The following is an 18,779-nucleotide window of genomic DNA, read 5'->3' as shown; positions in this document are numbered from 1 at the left end:
GATTTGTGTTAAAATTATATAAATCAATATAAGTTATAAATGAGAATGAAATTAGTCCCACATCGAATAGTAACACAATAGCAAATATTCTCGTATGAGTGATCTATTAATAATAGTAGTGAGACATTTTGAGATAAAAAACTATACTAGGTAAGTTTTTGGGCTTGCCCAAATCTGATTGAAGTTTGGTGTTAGTGTGTTACACATAATATGTGGGCAAAATTGAATTAAATTAAGCAACTTAATTGTTTTGGAGATGGAATCCGTGTAGGCCCACCTCGACCATGCACGAACAGTAGTGTGTAGTGAGCAGTGAGTACCGACTTAATTGCAACTTGCAATTTGCCAAGCATTGCTATCAGCCCATTACCATACTTACTTTAGTGTGTTTATAATCATTCCATGCATGTTAATTGATGTTCAAAGTTCAAACTGGTTTCTGCTTCCTTCAACATCGTCTTCCACTATTTTTCTCTCTTTTTTTTGAAGGGTATTTTCGCAAAAACTCTCACCATTGTGCCCATTTTCCTTTCACTTCCTATTAAATCACAGATAAATAGTTAGCAGGGAGAAAATCATCCATAAAAAAAAAAAAGAGAAGTGAAACCTCCAATTTGCAAAACCCCTTCTCTCCCCAAAAAATCTGACACTTTCTCTCTCCTACTGACTCTAAAGTCTTTCTTTACTTGTTCTCATGGTATAAAAAAGACACCTAAAAATAATGACGGTTGTGCTTTGATTGATTGGAGCAGAGAGAGAAGGAGAGAGAGAGAGAGAGAGAGAGAGAGGTAAAGCAATAGTGGCAAAGCCAGCAAGCAGCAGTGGTTACTAAAACAATCACTACCACCACCACTACCAGACTCAGCAACTTCTTCTGTTTCCATTACTGGAAAGTTGGAAACCAAACCCAACTCTTGGAATCTATATGCATATGTTCTTTTTGAACAGTATCTGTCTGTGCTCTGTTAGGCTTTTATGCACAAAAATATGGTCACCTAGTAGCTTCAATTTGCTCTGAGAATAATGCATAGGCTGTGAGCCTGTGTCTTGCTTTCTTTTGGGCTCCTATTTACGGTTTGAGATCTGGTCCTTTCTGGTTTTCATGGTGGTACAAGCTTTGGTGTTCTGAGGCAGCGATCTGGTGCTTCTTTCAGAACTTTTGGGTTTTAAGGCTCGTGGGGTTTGTTGGGTTTTGGCTATAAATGCTTGGTTTTTCAAATTGGGCTGTCTGGGGAGTGTAAAGCTGTGATTTTTAAGCTATAGACGCTGAGAAAGTGAGATTCGTGAGGCTTTGTGCCAGAGGTGGAGTGAGTGAGTCTGAATTGTTGAGGTTGGTCTTAAAAATTGTGGCATGAAGTCGTGGATTAAAGATTGGACATTTTGGGGGGTGTGGGTGAGGTTGGTCAGGTGCGAATGAGGCTGAAATTGATTGTGTTTTGTAGTGAAAGTGGTTTCGGTTGAAGATTCAGAAGTGGGGGTATTGAGATTCTTATGGTTATTTTTGCATGAATTTATGAAGCTTTATGCTTTTGTAATTTCTTGACAAAGCTGTGAATGAAGTGTGTTTCTTTGGGGATTTAAATGGGTTTTGGCTGGCGAAGATTTGATATTGTTGGTGTTCAATTATTGTGATTGAAAGTGGGCTTGAATAGTTTTTTGTGGGCTCAATTTGGAGGCTTCCAGTATTTTTGAATCTCTGCATAGATGAGGCTCTCTTCTGCTGGTTTTAGTCCTCAAACCCAGGAAGGTATATATGCTTACTGTTGCTTGCAAAATTGCTCTGAGTGTGTATTTTCTTTTTTTAATCAGGATGTTAAACTGAATTCTACGGTTAATATCTTGTATGATTTAGGATTTGGGGATGTTAATAGGTTCCATTTGGTTGCCAAAAAATGGTGGAGAAAAGATAGAAATTAAAATCTTGATAACTCAAGTTAGCAGATTAACTCAGTTAGCTGTATTAAGCTATCATCTCTCTCTCCCTTCCTCTCTCTATTTGCTGCTTTTCTTTTGCTACTGAGACTCAAAATGTCAGCAAAAGCTTATTTTCTATTTTGGTTTCTTCTCTTTCCTCAATTTTCTCAGCTGGCAGTGGCTTAATTTGGCTTTACTTGTTCAGTTTCTGTCCTTTTCCTTGTGCTTGGGGCTTGATTTATGTTTCGTCAGATTCATGGTAAACTTCAAAACTTTTGAAGTTTTAAAGTTTACCATATTGCCAGAAACCCTATACTGATGGAAAATTTTCTCTCTTGATGAGGCCCTTGGTTGACATTGGAGCATTCTTTAGATTCTCTATTGGTGGCTTTATAATCATATTTCAAACCATATGTTGTTCTTCATGGGTATTCATTTTGGTGAATATTTTGAATTTTGCAGGGGAAAAGAGAGTTTTGAATTCTGAACTTTGGCATGCTTGTGCGGGTCCTCTTGTTTCTCTACCTGCTGTGGGTAGCCGTGTAGTTTATTTTCCTCAAGGTCATAGTGAGCAGGTTTGTATATATAAATTCTTCTGTTCTGCTTTGCAATAAGATTTGAAGCAGTTCTAGTGTCATGTCAATTTATGTTAACAAAGGGATTAAGAATTTGTTTCTGCACTTTTTGGGGAACAAACGTGTTATGCTGTGATCACTCTTCTGTAAATTTTATACTCTTGTTGTTTCTTTTTCCCCCTACACAGACTGAAATGCTTGTTTTAATGTAGGTTGCTGCATCAACCAACAAGGAAGTGGATGCCCATATCCCTAACTACCCAAGCTTACCTCCACAACTTATCTGTCAACTCCACAATGTGACAATGCATGTAAGGCTTGCTTAATTTAGTTAGTTCATGCTTTGAAAATTACAATATGCTGGTTTCTAAAGGTTAATTATTGTTAACTTCAGGCAGATGTTGAGACAGATGAAGTATATGCACAGATGACCTTGCAACCACTAAGTCCGGTATGCCATTTTTTCTTGATTGGCTTTTGGAATTGTTGCTCTTATCAATTGCATCTCATTTTGTTAAAAACCTTCACCTGTAGCAAGAGCAAAAGGATGGCTACCTCCCAGCAGGGTTAGGCAACCCAAACAAACAGCCAACAAATTATTTTTGTAAGACCTTGACAGCCAGTGACACAAGTACCCATGGCGGTTTTTCTGTTCCTCGCCGGGCAGCTGAAAAAGTGTTTCCTCCATTGGTAAATTCTCTTATTAACTTTTTGGAGTATGACCATCAATTTTGAGCCAATTACTATGGTTTGGGCAATAGTTCTACCAAAAATTTGGTGTCTTATACCCTTGAGATTACAACACTCATGTCCACTCATGCTTGATGCTTGTTAGTTAGATAAGATTTGGTCTTCTTTTACCTTAGAAGTGTAAAAGATCTTATAACATTACTATGCATTTTTTGTCGGAAGTTTTGTACGCAATATATTTTTACATGATCATCGATTCATCTGCACAAACAAAAGACAACATATGCAGAAAGATAGATTTAGCATGATAAATTCCAAGGAGGCCAATAGCATTGTCCATGAGTTTGGAATTTAGGAATTTACCTTGCCTGACATTTTTGACTCAGCGAAAAAATTGTTCCTGTCTACAAATTACAGGATTTTTCCTTCTGCCTTTTGTTGTTTCTGAGGTCATGATTTTTTTTGACATGCAGGACTTCTCCCAACAACCACCAGCCCAAGAGTTAATTGCAAGGGATCTCCATGATAATGAATGGAAATTTAGACACATATTTCGTGGTGAGTTTTCTAATGTCAATTTTTGTCAAAAATGAAGAAAAAATTCTACTTCAAAATCATGGAGTGAAGTAGATAACAAGAAAAGAGTTTGATTTGTGATGAATCCACCTCCTTAAACATTTTTTGATACTTTCCAATCATTGCGACTTCTTTTGGTTTTCCAGCTTGTGTAATGGGAATACCATGTAGACAAAAAGTTAAGAAGTAGGAGCGAATTTTGTTATATAATATGCATATCTAAACCATTGTTAAATTTTTTATATTTCAGGCCAGCCCAAAAGGCACCTCCTTACGACAGGGTGGAGTGTGTTTGTAAGTGCTAAAAGACTTGTTGCTGGAGATTCAGTTCTTTTCATCTGGTAAGCTGTTCACTTGTTCTCTGCTTTTGTCAAGACATAAAAACTGTTAAATTATTTTATTTTTGTTTCTCTGTGTTTTTCCCTCTCCTCAAACCATCTTGCTGGAAGCTCTGGTACTCAGAAGAAAGTAAGGAAATAAGTTTACTGAATGAGCTCAATGTATAATGTGTATAATGATTCTCAGCCTGGGAATATATTTCTTCTTTTTTCCTTTTTAAGAAAAATAGAAAACATATACAATTTTATTTAAAAGAAAAATAAAGTGCATGAAAAGATAGGCAAGGATGCCTAAAAAAATAATGCAAATCTGCTTCTTCTCACTGTCCCAAATTGAGTCTTTTTATCTTGGGTTCATACTAATTGTTTTTGGCTGCTTCAGGAATGAAAAAAATCAACTACTCCTTGGTATTCGGCGAGCTAACCGACCACAAACTGTGATGCCTTCATCTGTTTTATCAAGTGATAGCATGCACTTGGGACTTCTTGCTGCTGCAGCTCACGCAGCTGCAACAAACAGTCGTTTCACCATATTTTATAACCCAAGGTATGCTCTGTGCAGGTTGATGATATCCAAACGTTTGGGTTTATCACTTCCTTAAAATTTACAACACCTTTCTTGCAGGGCTAGCCCATCAGAGTTCGTCATTCCCCTGACCAAGTACATTAAAGCAGTCTATCATACTTGTATTTCTGTTGGCATGCGTTTTAGGATGCTGTTTGAAACAGAAGAATCAAGTGTCCGCCGGTATGTTTTAAACGTTTATTTTGTTACAGATGCTATAATTAAAACGACTACTGGATATTTTCCCTTATGTTCTTTCTTTCTTTCTTACATTTGATTAAGTATTGGATGTCTGTGATCTCCTTCAAAAAAAAAAAAAAATCTTTTATGGGTTGGCATCTGTACATTATAGACTGCTAAGAATGTCCTCTTTTATATTAATTTTATTGTAGAAGTTATAAATGTTATTGGCTGATATCTGACAATTATATGTTATCAGCTACATGGGGACAATAACTGGCATAAGTGACCTAGATCCTGCTCGGTGGTCTAATTCACATTGGCGCTCAGTCAAGGTTTGTTGAGACTAATATGTATGTACATATAAATATAATGAATATCATGAAATGAATATTTTGATTGATTGAATATCTTTGCAGGTTAAGTTCTTTCAGAATGTTGCTTCATATCTTTTATAATTTCCTTGGAACTTTGATGAATTTTTCACTTAATAGGTGGGCTGGGATGAATCAACGGCCGGGGAGAGGCAACCAAGAGTATCCCTGTGGGAGGTTGAACCATTAACAACATTCCCCATGTATCCATCTCCATTCCCCCTTAGGCTTAAGCGACCGTGGCCCTCGGGACTACCCTCTTTCAATGGTATGCTCATGTACTGCCAATTCAACTCCCTATTTTATATCTTCTTGCATTGAGACAGTAGGAAAATTTTGAAATCATTTCTTTTCCTCTCTATTTGCCTACTTTGTTCTCTCAGGTATCAGGGATGATGACCTTGGCATGAATTCTCAACTTATGTGGCTTCGAGGAGATAATGGAGACCGAGGAATCCAATCTCTGAACTATCATGGCTTTGGGGTCACACCATGGATGCAGCCAAGGCTTGATGCTTCTATGATTGGCTTGCAAACAGACATGTACCAAGCTATGGCTGCTGCTGCACTTCAGGAGATGAGGGCAGTAGATCCTTCCAAATCGCTACCTACATCCCTTCTGCAGTTCCAGCAACCCCAAAACCTTCCTAGCAGGTCTGCTGCCTTGATGCATCCCCAGATGGTGCAAGAGTCTCAGCCTCAGCAAGCCTTTCTCCAAGGTGTTCAAGAAAACCTTCGTCCGTCACAGTCTCAGACTCAAAATCAGTCGCACCTTCTTCAGAGACAATTGCAGCATCAGAATTCTTTCAGTAACCAACAGCAGCAACAGCAACAGCAACATCTAGTTGATCATCAGCAGATTCCAAGTGCCGTCTCTACCATGACTCAGTTTGCTTCAGCCTCTCAATCCCAGTCTCCATCTTTGCAAGTCATCACCTCACTAGGCCAGCAACAGAGTTTTTCTGATACGGCTGGGAACCCTGCAATCAGCACCATTTTATCTCCCTTGCACAGTCTCATGGGTTCTTTTCCGCAGGACGAATCATCCCACATGATCAACCTTCCTAGAACCAATTCTTTAATATCATCTGCTGTCTGGCCATCAAAGCGAGCTGCAATTGAACCTCTTCTTTCTTCTGGAGTTTCTCAATGTGGTCTGCCCCAGGTGGAACAGTTGGGACCTCCCCAGACTACCATCTCTCAGAACTCTATTTCATTGCCACCCTTTCCAGGGAGAGAGTGCTCAATAGACCAAGAAGGCAGCACTGATCCTCAAAGCCATCTTTTATTCGGTGTCAATATAGAGTCCTCATCTCTTCTAATGCAGAGCGGGATGTCAAACCTTAGAGGAGTTGGCAGTGATAATGACTCTACAATCATACACTTTCCTTCTAATTACATGAGCACTACAGGAACTGATTTCTCGCTTAATCCAGCAGTTACACCTTCCAGTTGCATTGATGAGTCAAGTTTCCTGCAGTCTCCAGAAAATGTGGGAAATGGAAACCCACTTAGCGGAAATTTTGTTAAGGTAATATTCTTTAAAAGGTTTATAATTTATTTTGCCTACCCAATGGACTGGTCAGACACTTTGAAAGTGGCGTTATGCAGTGTCTTTTTTCCCTTTGTTTTTTAAGCAAACATCAAAATCATTTGCAGGTTTACAAGTCTGGGTCCTTCGGGAGGTCACTGGATATTACCAAGTTCAGCAGCTACCATGAGCTGCGTAGCGAGCTTGCTCGTATGTTTGGCCTTGAAGGCGAGTTGGAGGACCCTGTGAGATCAGGCTGGCAGCTTGTATTTGTTGACCGGGAGAATGATGTTCTTCTCCTTGGGGATGATCCCTGGCCGTGAGTTCCTACCTCTATAATTATCTTTCAGTTGCAAGTGTAGGCAAATTCTCCTAGCTATGAATTGTAGGATACTTGTCTGAAAGTGGTTATGTTGACAAAATGCATGAGTCCACCCAAGTCTGAAGTTTCGGAGACTTAATAAAAGAGTTCCTATAGCTATAAGTTGTGAAGATTTGAGAGACTTGTGAGAAAACTTGTTTAGTACTTTTGTCATTGCTTTATTATTCTGCTAAACTTATTTCCATGTTCATATGCACTACACTACACAAATATGACACTCAGGTCCGTCTCCACAGGACTGCAGATATCCCCTTCCAATTATCTAGGATCGTAATTCGTAGTTTGTAGGCAATGACGTGTATCTATTTAGGCTTGATTGAAACATTAACCATTCGACAATGGAACTTTCTGGCACGTCATCGAAACACACTCTTGATTCATTGATTTATTCTCATACCAGGGAGTTTGTAAATAGTGTGTGGTGCATCAAAATACTCTCACCACAAGAAGTGCAGCAAATGGGAAAACGAGGCCTAGAACTTCTGAAGTCAGTCCCAGTTAAGAGGCTCTCAAACAATAGTTGTGATGATTATGGAAGCCGGCAGGACTCAAGAAATTTGAGCAGTGGGATAACATCCGTGGGGTCTCTCGACTATTGAACAACTTAACCGGTGAAGATACTCATTCTCTCTTATGTAATATTCGCATCTCCTCCTACCCTTGTAAGAGTGGGAAGGGCTGCCTAATACTACCTTAAAGCTTAGTTTATATAAGCTAATACTGTAATTAAATGATATCCTTTTTGTTATTTCCTTCTGTCAATACGTGCAATGCATATATGTATTAGGAGATTAATATTTGTGAGAATAGCCTTTTAAGAAAATATATGATGCAGTCTATTTCTGAGATGCAGCTTGCATAAAGCTAGACATGAAGTGGAACATGTTATATCTTTATTTTGGCCTTTCCTTGATTCTGATTTCTGACAGTACTTTTTGTGTTCAGATAAAACGTTTAAATGCCATGTGATGGGTCTCTGTTCCAGCTAGGCGTGGAAAGTAACTCTATGTGTTTCCATTAATTTGAAAGTAGCCTATGCTTTGATATCCTCGTTGGGTGCTAAAATTCTGTGAAAAAAAACCAAGCATATGAATCCCCACATTTGGTTTCAATTAAGCATCTGATATCTGAGTGTTTAGTCTGCTGATATCTACAAATGATCTATATGTGCATTCAAAAACCGATTATCATAAAATACTTTTTCTGATCTACACTAATGACTCTTTTTTTTCGGCCCTTTACACCAATGACTTTAATTCTTATCAACTTTCCTTCACAATTATTTGAGGGCCCATATGGTGTTGGTATGCACATGCCTGTCCTTGTATGGCTCTTCATCCTTTGGCTTATTCTCTCTTTTTTTTTCCCTTAAATTTCATAGATTGGGTTTGTGAAAGTATATAGTTTCCAATTCTGCATTCATATTGGGTGAGGAAGAGAAGCAAAGTTATAATTGGGCACTGTCTTTTCCCTGTGGGACTACTGGAGGGTCACTGAATAGAAGGTGAAATTGAAAGTGAAGGGTATTGTGTTTTTTTATGCATGTTGTGGGGCTCTCTGTGGTGTGCACAGATGGGACATTTTGTGGAATGGAATGGTGACAAGATAGGGCTCCATCAACAACTATAGGACCCAATAGAAGGTAGGTTGGCAATACAACAACCCCAACCCAACTCCCTTTATATTATAGGGCAGAGACTTTTTCTTAACCTACATTGTAATTTGCATGACTACTTTTACATGACCCCATGCTCTGTCCTCCACACTATTGACCAAACCAAGGGTCCATCTTGTTTTACTCACCCAACATGAGCTTTACCCTGTGGACACTTATTGTGTCTACCTAAATTGAGCCTCAGTCCAAAACCTGTAGAGGAGAAAAATCAATAACAGACTTCTATTTTACTAGATATTTACACATTTGAATACTTTATAAAAAGAGATGTTTTCTTTTTCCAAATTTGATGGTATTCTAAGTTTTCAAAACTTTTCCATATTAGCATAGACATTTTATATGAGACTTTTCATCTAGTGATAAGCCTGTTTCTTGTGAAAGAAGGTGGATATGATATACGATTATACAATCAGTATAGATTACTTTTGTACACACAAAGTTATGCATGAAATTGTTCTTTGATTAGTAGAAAACAAGTTCCAACAAGTATGCTGAATATTGTATTTTTAGTGATGTTTGAAGCATGCCTACAGGTGGCTAGGTTATATGGCCTGGGACATTGGGGTGCCAAATATAAAAGAGGTCTTTCAAGCTAAGCTGCCCAATTTAAAAACAGCTCTAAATGTAGGAGTGTGCACAAGCATGTGGGGTTTAATTAAATAATACACAAGGTAGTACCATAGCCAGGAACCCTAGGGCCAGTACTCAAAAAAGGCTATGAAAATAATTTTTGATTTTTTTTTTGGCTGCAGTAGGGTCTGAATCTAAAACATAATAAACTATAAAACTAACTTGAAAGTGGTGGCCTTTCAGAGCCTGTGATTTCTTGTGCAGACTAACCCAATTTGATAGTGGTGGACTGAACACAAGCTAGACTTCCCTTGAACGCGTCATAGTACCCAGCAAAAGATAAAAGCCCTTTAAATTGCTTTTTTTGGTACTAATTTTAAATTGCTTGAAGTTTCTCTTCTATTTCTCTCATTCTTTTTTGGACAGCACTTGGTAGGGTACCCCAAGGTCACACAATCCCCCAAATTTTGATTTTGACTATACTGATCAAAATCGTTTATTTTTTAAATAATTTATTAAAAATTATTTTTGTAAAAAATTAAATCAATCGAAAATCTTTTGATTATATAAAATTATTGATTTTTTTTATTTAATTGACAATAGTCATATAAACAAAAGATTTTCGATTAAGTTAATTTTTTTCGATTACAATCATGTGCCGATATTACCAAATTTTCTATTTTTGAAGGTCACCCCGGTATTACCAAATTTGCTATTTTTGAAGGTTGGGTGACCTTGGGGTAGAGGTAAACATTTAAAACGTTGGAACCAGCCAGGAATCAAACCCAAGTTTGCACCAGCTGGGAATCGAACCCGGGTCTGTACCGTGGCAGGGTACCATTCTACCACTAGACCACTGGTGCAGTCCCCCTTTAATTTAAAAGGGAAGAAGGAAAAAATCTTATTGAAACATATCAACTTAAAAGTAGAATTCTCATTGCAAGACGAACATTTTCATTTGCTTCCGAGTCCCAACATTGCAATTCACTCAACGTTAATGTAATACCTGATCCTATTTATTCTCTTCTTTTCCACTATTTCAGGAAGAGGAGGAGAGAAGGGGTGGGGTCCAAAGGCTCTAAACAATGATGGAAGATAGATGCTAGAGATTTATATGCATCTATTGAAAAATTCACTTCATGTAACAACTAACACACTCTGGTTGCTCGGTAGATACAAACTTGATTAGCATACACAGACTACACTCTCTTTGAATCATGATGTATCCTGAACACATGCAAGAGGCCACTTTTGCCAAGCCTTGTATGAAGAATTTCCTTCTACATGTTCTTTCTGGTTTTACGACGACCATCCGCAACAAATGTAAGGAGATGATGGCATTCGTCCGGTCTGGCGAATATATTCTGCTTGAGCTGCAGTTCTTTCTGCGTTTTGATTTTTTCTGGCTTCAGCTGCTGCTCGTTTTTCTTCAGATCTTTGCCTTGCTAATGCTATCTTCTTCACCATCTTGGATTGAGCTTGGGCTCTCATTTGTTCAACTTGAGCCTAAGAAGAGGTACTCTTGAATTATGACAAATAGAAGTTTCCATATGCATAAAGATCTTAGTAATTAAAAGATTATCATTTCAAGTTGTGGCTCAATCAATATTGTGTGAGGTCTGTGATTTGTCCACTCATAAATTGAATGACCACTCGTTTCCCACAGAAAAGTATTATTGAGTCATCCAGGATAAAAAACATGTGACTGGAAAGTATGAAATTTGACTGTTTCAATCGCCAAGTATAAAGTTAATAATTTGAGCTCACTGACCAGTGACATTACCATTCAACAGGAAGGAAGCCCAAGGTTTTAGAATTGACAATAGAACAGTTTCTGCCGACTGAAAATGCAAAATGGAAAAAAATTTAAATACCTCTATTCTCCGCATCTCTGCCTCTAGTTTTGACTTCTGCTGACTTTCCCATGCTTGGATTTTGATTTCATCACGCTTATATCTGAGAAATATTAGGCATTCTCTAGTCATGTTAGGATGGTGGAAGGTATCTACTTGGTTTATAGTACAACAACAAAACAGTTCTCCAATTGAAAGAAAAAAACAAGAAAAGTGAACCAATAGGAGTTTTAAGATATTGAGGGTTTAAAGGGTTATTGAAGAAACCTTGCCATATGTCTAGATTTTTCAGCTTCCTCCCACGCAGCTGCACGTTTTTCAAATTCAATCCGCTCTAGTTCCACCATATTAACGGTTTCAGTAGAAGATTTTTTTTTCTCCTGCTCATCCTTACTTGCCCAAGCAGCAATGTTCATCTTACCAAGCTGGAGACCAAGTTCTACAATCTCCCTCCTTGTCTTGAGCTTCAATTCTTCTTCTGACAATTCTTTCTTGTTGTTTTCAACTCGTTGGTGCAACTCATCATCAGTAGTAGGTGTTGGAGCTGGTGCACCTCTTCGAGGAGTTGACGGGGTTGAGGAAGTTGGGCTGCGGAGTGGGGTTGTTGCCCCAACAGGAGTAGCAGTCCTTGAAGGCTCTTGACTTGGGATGGGTGTCATTTCTGTTCCCATGTCTCTCATACAGACTGATCTTATGGCAGCTACACCTGCATAAATAGAAAAGCAAAAGATTAATTTTCTCTGCCTCTGCTATAGACATTGATCAAGTTATTGTAAATTCTCATGAATCCTTCACCCTGTAACTGTACAAAGAACTATAGTTCATACAATTATATCACAGATGGGATCTAGTCAAGCCACTATATCAACCTTAGGAAGGCATATCAGTCCTGCACACTAAGACCTCAGACCCTGATTTTATGCTGTGTACAATAAACCCTACCCCATAATTTTTTGCCTGGTTCAGAGCAGACCCAGATCAACAAATTTATTGCCATACAAAATTCAGTGTGTTCCTCAACCTGGTTTGAATTTCACAGTGACATAGGAACCATCAACCCAATTTCCATTTCCATGTAAATTAATCGCACTTTAACAATGTATTTGATCTAAAACTTATGCCCAGAGCATAGCCTCACTCAGTATATACTTATTATACATGTGCTTCTAAAATGCATGCTTGTAATTTTTTCTTTTAAAGGACAATCCTAGAGAACATAAACAATGTACCAACCTCATATTTTTATTAAAGCACAAGGAATGCCTGAGCTTACCTGTAGTATTATCTGCCAAACCTTTCGAGCAGGGTGCATTCATGTGATCCACTTCGTTCAAATCTTTACTTTGTGAAGATGCATCAAACAAAACATTACCCCCACAAGCTTGACCTGAACTGGGGTGAGACCCAGAAGAACTAATAGAGAATTTATCAAACCCAATCTGTGATGCAGGTTGACAGAAATCAACCTGCTTATTGTCTGCAACTCTGGCATTCATCTTATAATCATAATTACCGGACTCGGGAACCACCCTCACCATATTTGTCACAGGCAACCTATTTGTTTGGTTCTGCAAAGCATTCTTTCTAGGAAAATTAGCTTGTACAATTTGCTTATTCAATATCCATTTCTCAGCATCATTCCACTTGGATGGCATAGTTCTTGACAGTGATCTTGAAACGTGACTGTGTACTGACCTCTCCCCTTTATGAAACTCAAAACTGGATGAACTAGCATTACTATCATAATCAAGATTTTCATCTTCCATTATTCTCACTGGGTGAATGGCACTTGAATTACCATTGTCACCCTTTGCGCCTTTCTGCAATTTAACACGACCAGCATTACCATTTTCTCTAGGCAATGACTCCTTCAGTTGGCAAGAAGTTTGATCACTTTGTCTGAGGTCCAATGCCGCTTCAGTGGAAAAATTTGTAGGCAGAAGATCTAAGCTAGTAGATGCAACTGTACAGCATAAGGCTTAATCAGTAAATCAGTTTAGACAATATTTGTCTAGCAGTTTGAACAATGCATATAAAACATAAAGTTCACACCAAAAAAACCAAAAGGAAAACCTAATTGAAGTTAGAACAACAGCTACGCTGTGGTAATTCATTGGTTATGTTCTGATGCAAAACAAAGTTCATTACCATCAAAACAAAGAAGAATAGAGACAGACCTTCCTCATCTCCACTCATGGGGTCTAATAGGCTATTCTTGACAAACTCGGAATCCTCAAGCTTGGAAGGAGAAGTCCTTGAGGAGTTACTGTTTGACCCATCCTTCTTCTTATGATGGTGAGGCCCCATGAGCTTCATCCTCAGTTTACTAGGAGAAATTATGCCAGTCTGAAATTGAGGAGTAAAGGAATAAAGAGATAGAAAGCATTAACCCAGCAAGCTGCTAAAAAGTTATAATATTTGTTTAAAAACACAATCATCAGAGAAAACAAAATCAATAATTATATTTATATTAGTTCAATCATTCTGAATCATCTCAATTTCCAATCAAACACCAAACAGGTAGCCTAATTTTGATTTTTTTTTAATTAAAATAACTCGAGGAAGATCAACAATCTTTAAAACAATACAAAGCCATAATCAAGTCTAATAAATATCACAACCTTTTTTCCACATCCTTGCACTGTGTCTTGTAACAATTAAACAATTCATAATGACAAGTTATACCTTTCTGATCACCATAAACTCAGGAAAAAAAACATATCTACTCTATATAGGATACAAATATAATTAACTACTAATCAAATATTACAATGAAGAAACAAATGGGTAACCAAATGATAAGTTCAGGATGAAAACCAGTTTGAACAAAATTAAATCATGGCTTGTGTGTGCATTTTCTCATTTTCCCACCACCCCATTTTAGAAACCCCCTCTCCCAAAAAAAAAAAAAAAAGAAGAAAATCATTCAGAAAAAAAAAAAAAAAAAAAAAAACCATAACCAAAGAGAAACAAACCAAGAAATTTAGCTCCATTCATTTGCAGAAACTTCAAAAAAAAAAAAAAAAAGAATAAAGTAAAATGAGACATGGGTCTTCATTTTCTTCATGCACAAAAGTTAGCAACTTTACCTGAACTTTGTGTATCCTCTCGTACTCCATTAGATCTCTCTCACTCTCTCTCTCTTTCTCTCCCTAATAACAACTTTGTTCTCTCTCTACAAAATCATAATGAGTAAGTAAGAAAAGAGCTTAAATGGGTGAAAACATCTCAGTCTCGGTCTCTCTTTGTATTTTGACCCGTTTTGTAGGCAGGCAGGCAGACACAGACAGGCGTGTTTCACAGTTTCCTGCTGGATCAGCTCCTCTGCAGCACATGTACTTATTTCTGATCTTGACACGTCATCACCAGGACCCACATTTAGTGGGACCCTTATGACGTGGCAAAATCTTCATGAAGCAAATAGCTTCCCATCCCCTGCCGACCTTGTAAATGGTGATCGGCGGGCTTCCCACCAGAGCAAACGAGGAATTGCCGATTTTTTTGGTTTTCTTTTATACTATTTCAGTATTTTCTCTTTTCTTTTTTTTTTTGTTTTTAACAAAGAAGACAGAGGAAATTATGAGAAATGATGAAAGCCAGAGAGGGTTGTGAACAGTGCAATAATGGAAAGTAGAATTTCAATTTTCTCTGCATAGTAGCTGTTGTAAGCATATGGGTCATGATCAATTAATCACAAAAACTTTCTATAAATAAAATTACCAATATGTGAAAAAAAGAAAAGTAGCCAGTCAATCCAATCAGCTAATTTGTGGCCTTAATTTTGCTTTAGTTTATCAATTATCATAATCAAGCTTTCATATGGCCAAAAAAAAAAATCAAGCTTTCATTAAGGATGAGGGATAGCCTTGATATTTGGACTGATTGGTCTACTTTTAAATTTTTAATGGTCCCCCACCACCCATCCCACTTTGAACAAACTAAATAATATTAAATTCCCCCCAAAAAATAAACCAAATAATATTAAATGCTGAGACATTCAGAAATCACTTTTCCAAATTTCTCTATTTCAAATTTTCAACTGCTATTTGAGTGGAATATTGAACCCAACCAGAAGCTGCCAATTAAACAAGGTTGATGACTTGAATTTAGAGGTCACATATGGCCATATGGTGATATGGGTAATGCTTGCTAGCTCTATGTCATACTGTCAAGATAGACTAGTGTGTATGATTGTTTTTGCATAATGTAACAAAAAGAAAATTACCCTATTGTTAGTGATGATTTTCAGCAATGTTGTTAAATTAATATAGAATTTAATAGGATTTAAGTATTGGTTCATGTACTTATTTTAGATACATGTATAGAGTATCTTAAAGTGTGTGTGTGTGTGTGAAATTAAGTGTTTTAAGTATATGAAAGTCAGATGAGTGTGTGATGATGAAGTTAATGGACCAGGATTTTGAGTAAGTTTCTTGTATTTTTTCCAGGAGCTCTGTAGAATGTGGGTGGTCTTGAATTTCCAATAAAAAAGGAAACTAAGGGACAACTACAAAGAGCACTCGGAGGCAGAGGAGTTTGAGTAGACCAGACCCTTAACAATTCTAGAAAATAAAAATAAAATAAAAAGCCTTCTCTGCAACATTATGACAGCAAAATTATGAGTTCCGAGGGCCTTATTAATTAAAAGACAAGATTGCACAGCATTTGAGCTTGCATTAGGTGAGCACTGCTTCTTCATGATTATTTTATGAACAAGAGAGGCAAAGAGGGAAAGCTTGCCATGTTGGGGAAACAAAAAAATCTTACTGGACTAATATGCAATGTTTTGTTTTATTGATAATATCAATAACAAATTACAAAAAAGTCAATAAAAAATTTCAGTATTACAAATATGTCAATACACAATTTCACATCTCTTATTAGTTAATGGTATATTTTGAGAAATTATATTTTAGTCAATAACTCAACTCATTTTAGTTATTAAGCTCAATCTACTTGATGATGTCATGTATTTTGGTGCATTGAAAAATATTGATGTTTCAATCTATTTTTTTATAACTTATGAGCGTAAAATTATAACGTTGTCCTTAATTTAGTTTAGGGTATAAAAATAAAGTGCAGGGTATATAAATGAGGTTTAAAGTTTAGAAATGAGGTTTATGATTTAGAATTAAAGTTTCAGAGCTTATAGTTTAGAGGTTAGGTCTCAGATTTTAGACAAAATCCAAAATCCGAGAACTAAATTCTAAGCCGTTTTATTGCATAGCAGTCAAATATAAACCTAATACAATCTAAATATGAATAATAATATATGTTTATTATATTATTGTAATTTATATTTTTTATTTTAGTCAATAATAATAAAAATAAAATTATAAAAAAGTACATTAATTGTAAATTTTTTTATCAATTTTTTTTTATAATTAGCCCTAATATCAATGACTGATTTTTTGGATATTGATGATGATGAAAGCAGGGCTTATGTATTAGTACAATTGCAATTAGATGGCTGCAATCAGGTAATGAAATTGATTAAGGCTTTACACTTCTGTCAATATTATTGGTAATTTCCATTAAATATTCAAGGGCCATTTCCATTTTATTTTAAAATCTACTCGTTTGAAAAAGTAATTTGCTTGAAATGGTTAATGGGGTAGAAATCAAATTAGTTCCGATAATTCCGGCATAATTGTGATAAACAAACAAGGGAAAAAGCGTAATGGGTTTTTTAATCGCAGAGGAATAGGCGATTAATTGAAGGGCTGTGATTGGAGGATGCTAATGAATGATAAAGTAATAATAAGTATGTATTTATGTACATTCCTGAGCCTCAGCCTGAGGCTGAGATCATCAGTCAAAGTGTCAAAGATACTTTTGGTAAACACATGCACCAATGCAGACTCGTTATTAATGTGAATGTGAGTGAATGAGCATTTCTGACCCAAAAAAAAAAAACAGTGAAATGAGCATTGAACAGTCAGTCAGTCAGATGGGTCATTGGGTTTAGGGTTAGGTTAGAGGGTTAGGGGTTCAGAATTCTATAACCCTATCCTGCAAGGTGACGAGTGATGACCCCTTTGCTTTCAACCCCTATTCCCAATTCAATGGGTCATTACCAAATCCACCATATGTTGTTTGTGTTGAAATTTCATGAAATTTGAATCATTTTGGTTTGAACTTTCTATTTCTATCAGAGAAATATATGTGCTTTCCAGATTTTAAAAAAAAAAAATATTATCCCTATATTTTAAGTCATTGCCAATTTCATTCATATGGTTTAATATGTTACAACCAAATTTATGTCATTTATTTTAGTTTGTTATTCAAGAGAAATTCATAATTTTATTAATTTGATAGTATGATGACGTGACAGTCCAAACTAATGTGACTAGCACATGAAATGACCAAAATACTCACACTCATAACTCATCCCACAGTCTCACACCCATCTACAAACACTTAAGATTGGTCAAATAAATTTACAAATAGAATTATAGAATGTAGAGTCTAATAATTTTATAAATAAAACAGAGGAATGAAATGATTATTATATTAAGAGTGGGAATAAAGTATCGGCATAGAATAACTTTTTTCAAATTAATTTGATTATCTCCGACTATTCTAAAAAAAATATTACTAATCACCAGTATATATATTTTATTTATTTATATTTTTTATCATATATTATATTGTTATGTCACTTAATGAAAAATACTTGAGAGAATATGTTATAAAAGAGATAGAGGTATAAAATATATATATTTGTTACTTTAAGTTTTACTCTTTATTCTGAATGCCTATAAATGCTGAATCCCAACATTCTTAATTCCCTCCCTCACAATGACCTCCTCTATCAACAAAATATGTTTATCCCACTAAATAATAAAGTTTAAGTGCTCAAAGCCCTAGGAGGCAAAGTAATAAGGGGTCCCCTATATATATATATTCATGGGGTCCTACTCCTGCAGTTGTAGCAGTCATCAACTCATTATATATAATCTTCTAAAAGAATTTGAGCTAAAAACATTCTTCATACAGAACTTGCAATTTGTATCAAAATTGCAGAAATGGTCGATCATGGATTGTGACTCACAACTTCACAAGTCACAACCCTACTCATAAGTCATCACATGCTGTGTTTTGCTTGCCACTGGTCCAATGCATCCGTGGAAGAAGTGACCACTTGGCACTTCCAAATGTATGAAAAAATTGACTAAATGTATTGTTGGCTTAGCCTATTTCTTTGACCACATTCTCCACATGGCAAGAGAAGACAATACGGCTCCCATTTTTGTCATTTTTCTTATTCTCATATCATTTAGGTTTTAATTAATTTGGGTTGCTTTTCGTAGGTTGTGCTCGTTTTTCTTAAAGAAAAAACCACCCGATCATGTGATTTTTTTTCTTCCTTTTTCTTTTTTTTTTATAATTTTTGCACCTTTGAAAAGTAATTGATCAAGAGGTGTTTTCTAAAATCTATCTGTGCTTTTAGTTTCCATGATTAGACATATCTATCATCTACAAGACTACATCTACGGATCTACCAAAATATCTTCTTTTTTTTTTCCTGGTAAATTAATCACTAAAGTTTCTTT

At 36.3% G+C, this 18,779-nt stretch overlaps 2 protein-coding genes and 1 non-coding gene across 3 annotated transcripts; 1 reads left to right on the top strand and 2 right to left on the bottom strand.

Moving 5' to 3' along the window:
• The first annotated feature begins 464 nt into the window (after nt 1-464).
• On the top strand, nt 465-7,973 carry ARF6 (auxin response factor 6). The gene is made up of 14 exons (XM_086229416.1): nt 465-1,747; nt 2,377-2,489; nt 2,702-2,800; nt 2,884-2,940; nt 3,024-3,179; nt 3,653-3,737; nt 4,006-4,096; nt 4,476-4,640; nt 4,719-4,841; nt 5,098-5,173; nt 5,333-5,480; nt 5,596-6,743; nt 6,872-7,062; nt 7,526-7,973. Exons 1-14 carry the CDS (start codon nt 1,705-1,707, stop codon nt 7,722-7,724), a joined length of 2,694 nt encoding a protein of 897 aa, XP_086085542.1. The 5' UTR covers nt 465-1,704; the 3' UTR covers nt 7,725-7,973.
• A 2,189-nt stretch (nt 7,974-10,162) lies between these two features.
• Nucleotides 10,163-10,233, bottom strand: TRNAG-GCC (transfer RNA glycine (anticodon GCC)). The gene has a single exon. It is a non-coding gene; the product is annotated as a tRNA-Gly (tRNA).
• Nucleotides 10,234-10,491: 258 nt separating this feature from the next.
• On the bottom strand, nt 10,492-14,464 carry LOC147297174 (Remorin family protein). Its single transcript, XM_086254843.1, has 6 exons — nt 14,313-14,464; nt 13,401-13,569; nt 12,497-13,186; nt 11,491-11,929; nt 11,245-11,326; nt 10,492-10,876 (listed from the first exon to the last, which is right to left on the bottom strand). The coding sequence occupies exons 1-6, from the start codon at nt 14,340-14,342 to the stop codon at nt 10,670-10,672; spliced, it is 1,617 nt and encodes a 538-aa protein (XP_086110969.1). The 5' UTR covers nt 14,343-14,464; the 3' UTR covers nt 10,492-10,669.
• Nucleotides 14,465-18,779: the final 4,315 nt, after the last annotated feature.

Source organism: Dryas octopetala, chromosome 1, assembly GCF_963921425.1.
Source record: "Dryas octopetala chromosome 1, drDryOcto1.1, whole genome shotgun sequence".
In the NCBI taxonomy this organism is placed as follows: domain Eukaryota; kingdom Viridiplantae; phylum Streptophyta; class Magnoliopsida; order Rosales; family Rosaceae; genus Dryas; species Dryas octopetala.
The sequence above is the reverse complement of the archived record's forward strand: the minus strand, read 5'-3'. Positions and strand labels throughout refer to the sequence as shown.

What these genes read in the sequence shown, in the direction of transcription:
- ARF6 (XM_086229416.1), top strand. Translation starts at nt 1,705, where the DNA reads ATGAGGCTCTCTTCTGCTGGTTTTAGTCCTCAAACCCAGGAAG. An exon ending in AAAAAGTGTTTCCTCCATTG is followed by an intron (nt 3,180 to 3,652) that starts GTAAATTCTCTT and finishes TTTGACATGCAG; the next exon opens with GACTTCTCCCAACAACCACC. An exon ending in TTAGCGGAAATTTTGTTAAG is followed by an intron (nt 6,744 to 6,871) that starts GTAATATTCTTT and finishes AATCATTTGCAG; the next exon opens with GTTTACAAGTCTGGGTCCTT.
- LOC147297174 (XM_086254843.1), bottom strand. Translation starts at nt 14,342, where the DNA reads ATGGAGTACGAGAGGATACACAAAGTTCAG. An exon ending in TTTGGCAGATAATACTACAG is followed by an intron (nt 11,930 to 12,496) that starts GTAAGCTCAGGC and finishes CTATTTATGCAG; the next exon opens with GTGTAGCTGCCATAAGATCA. An exon ending in AAATCTAGACATATGGCAAG is followed by an intron (nt 11,327 to 11,490) that starts GTTTCTTCAATA and finishes AATATTTCTCAG; the next exon opens with ATATAAGCGTGATGAAATCA.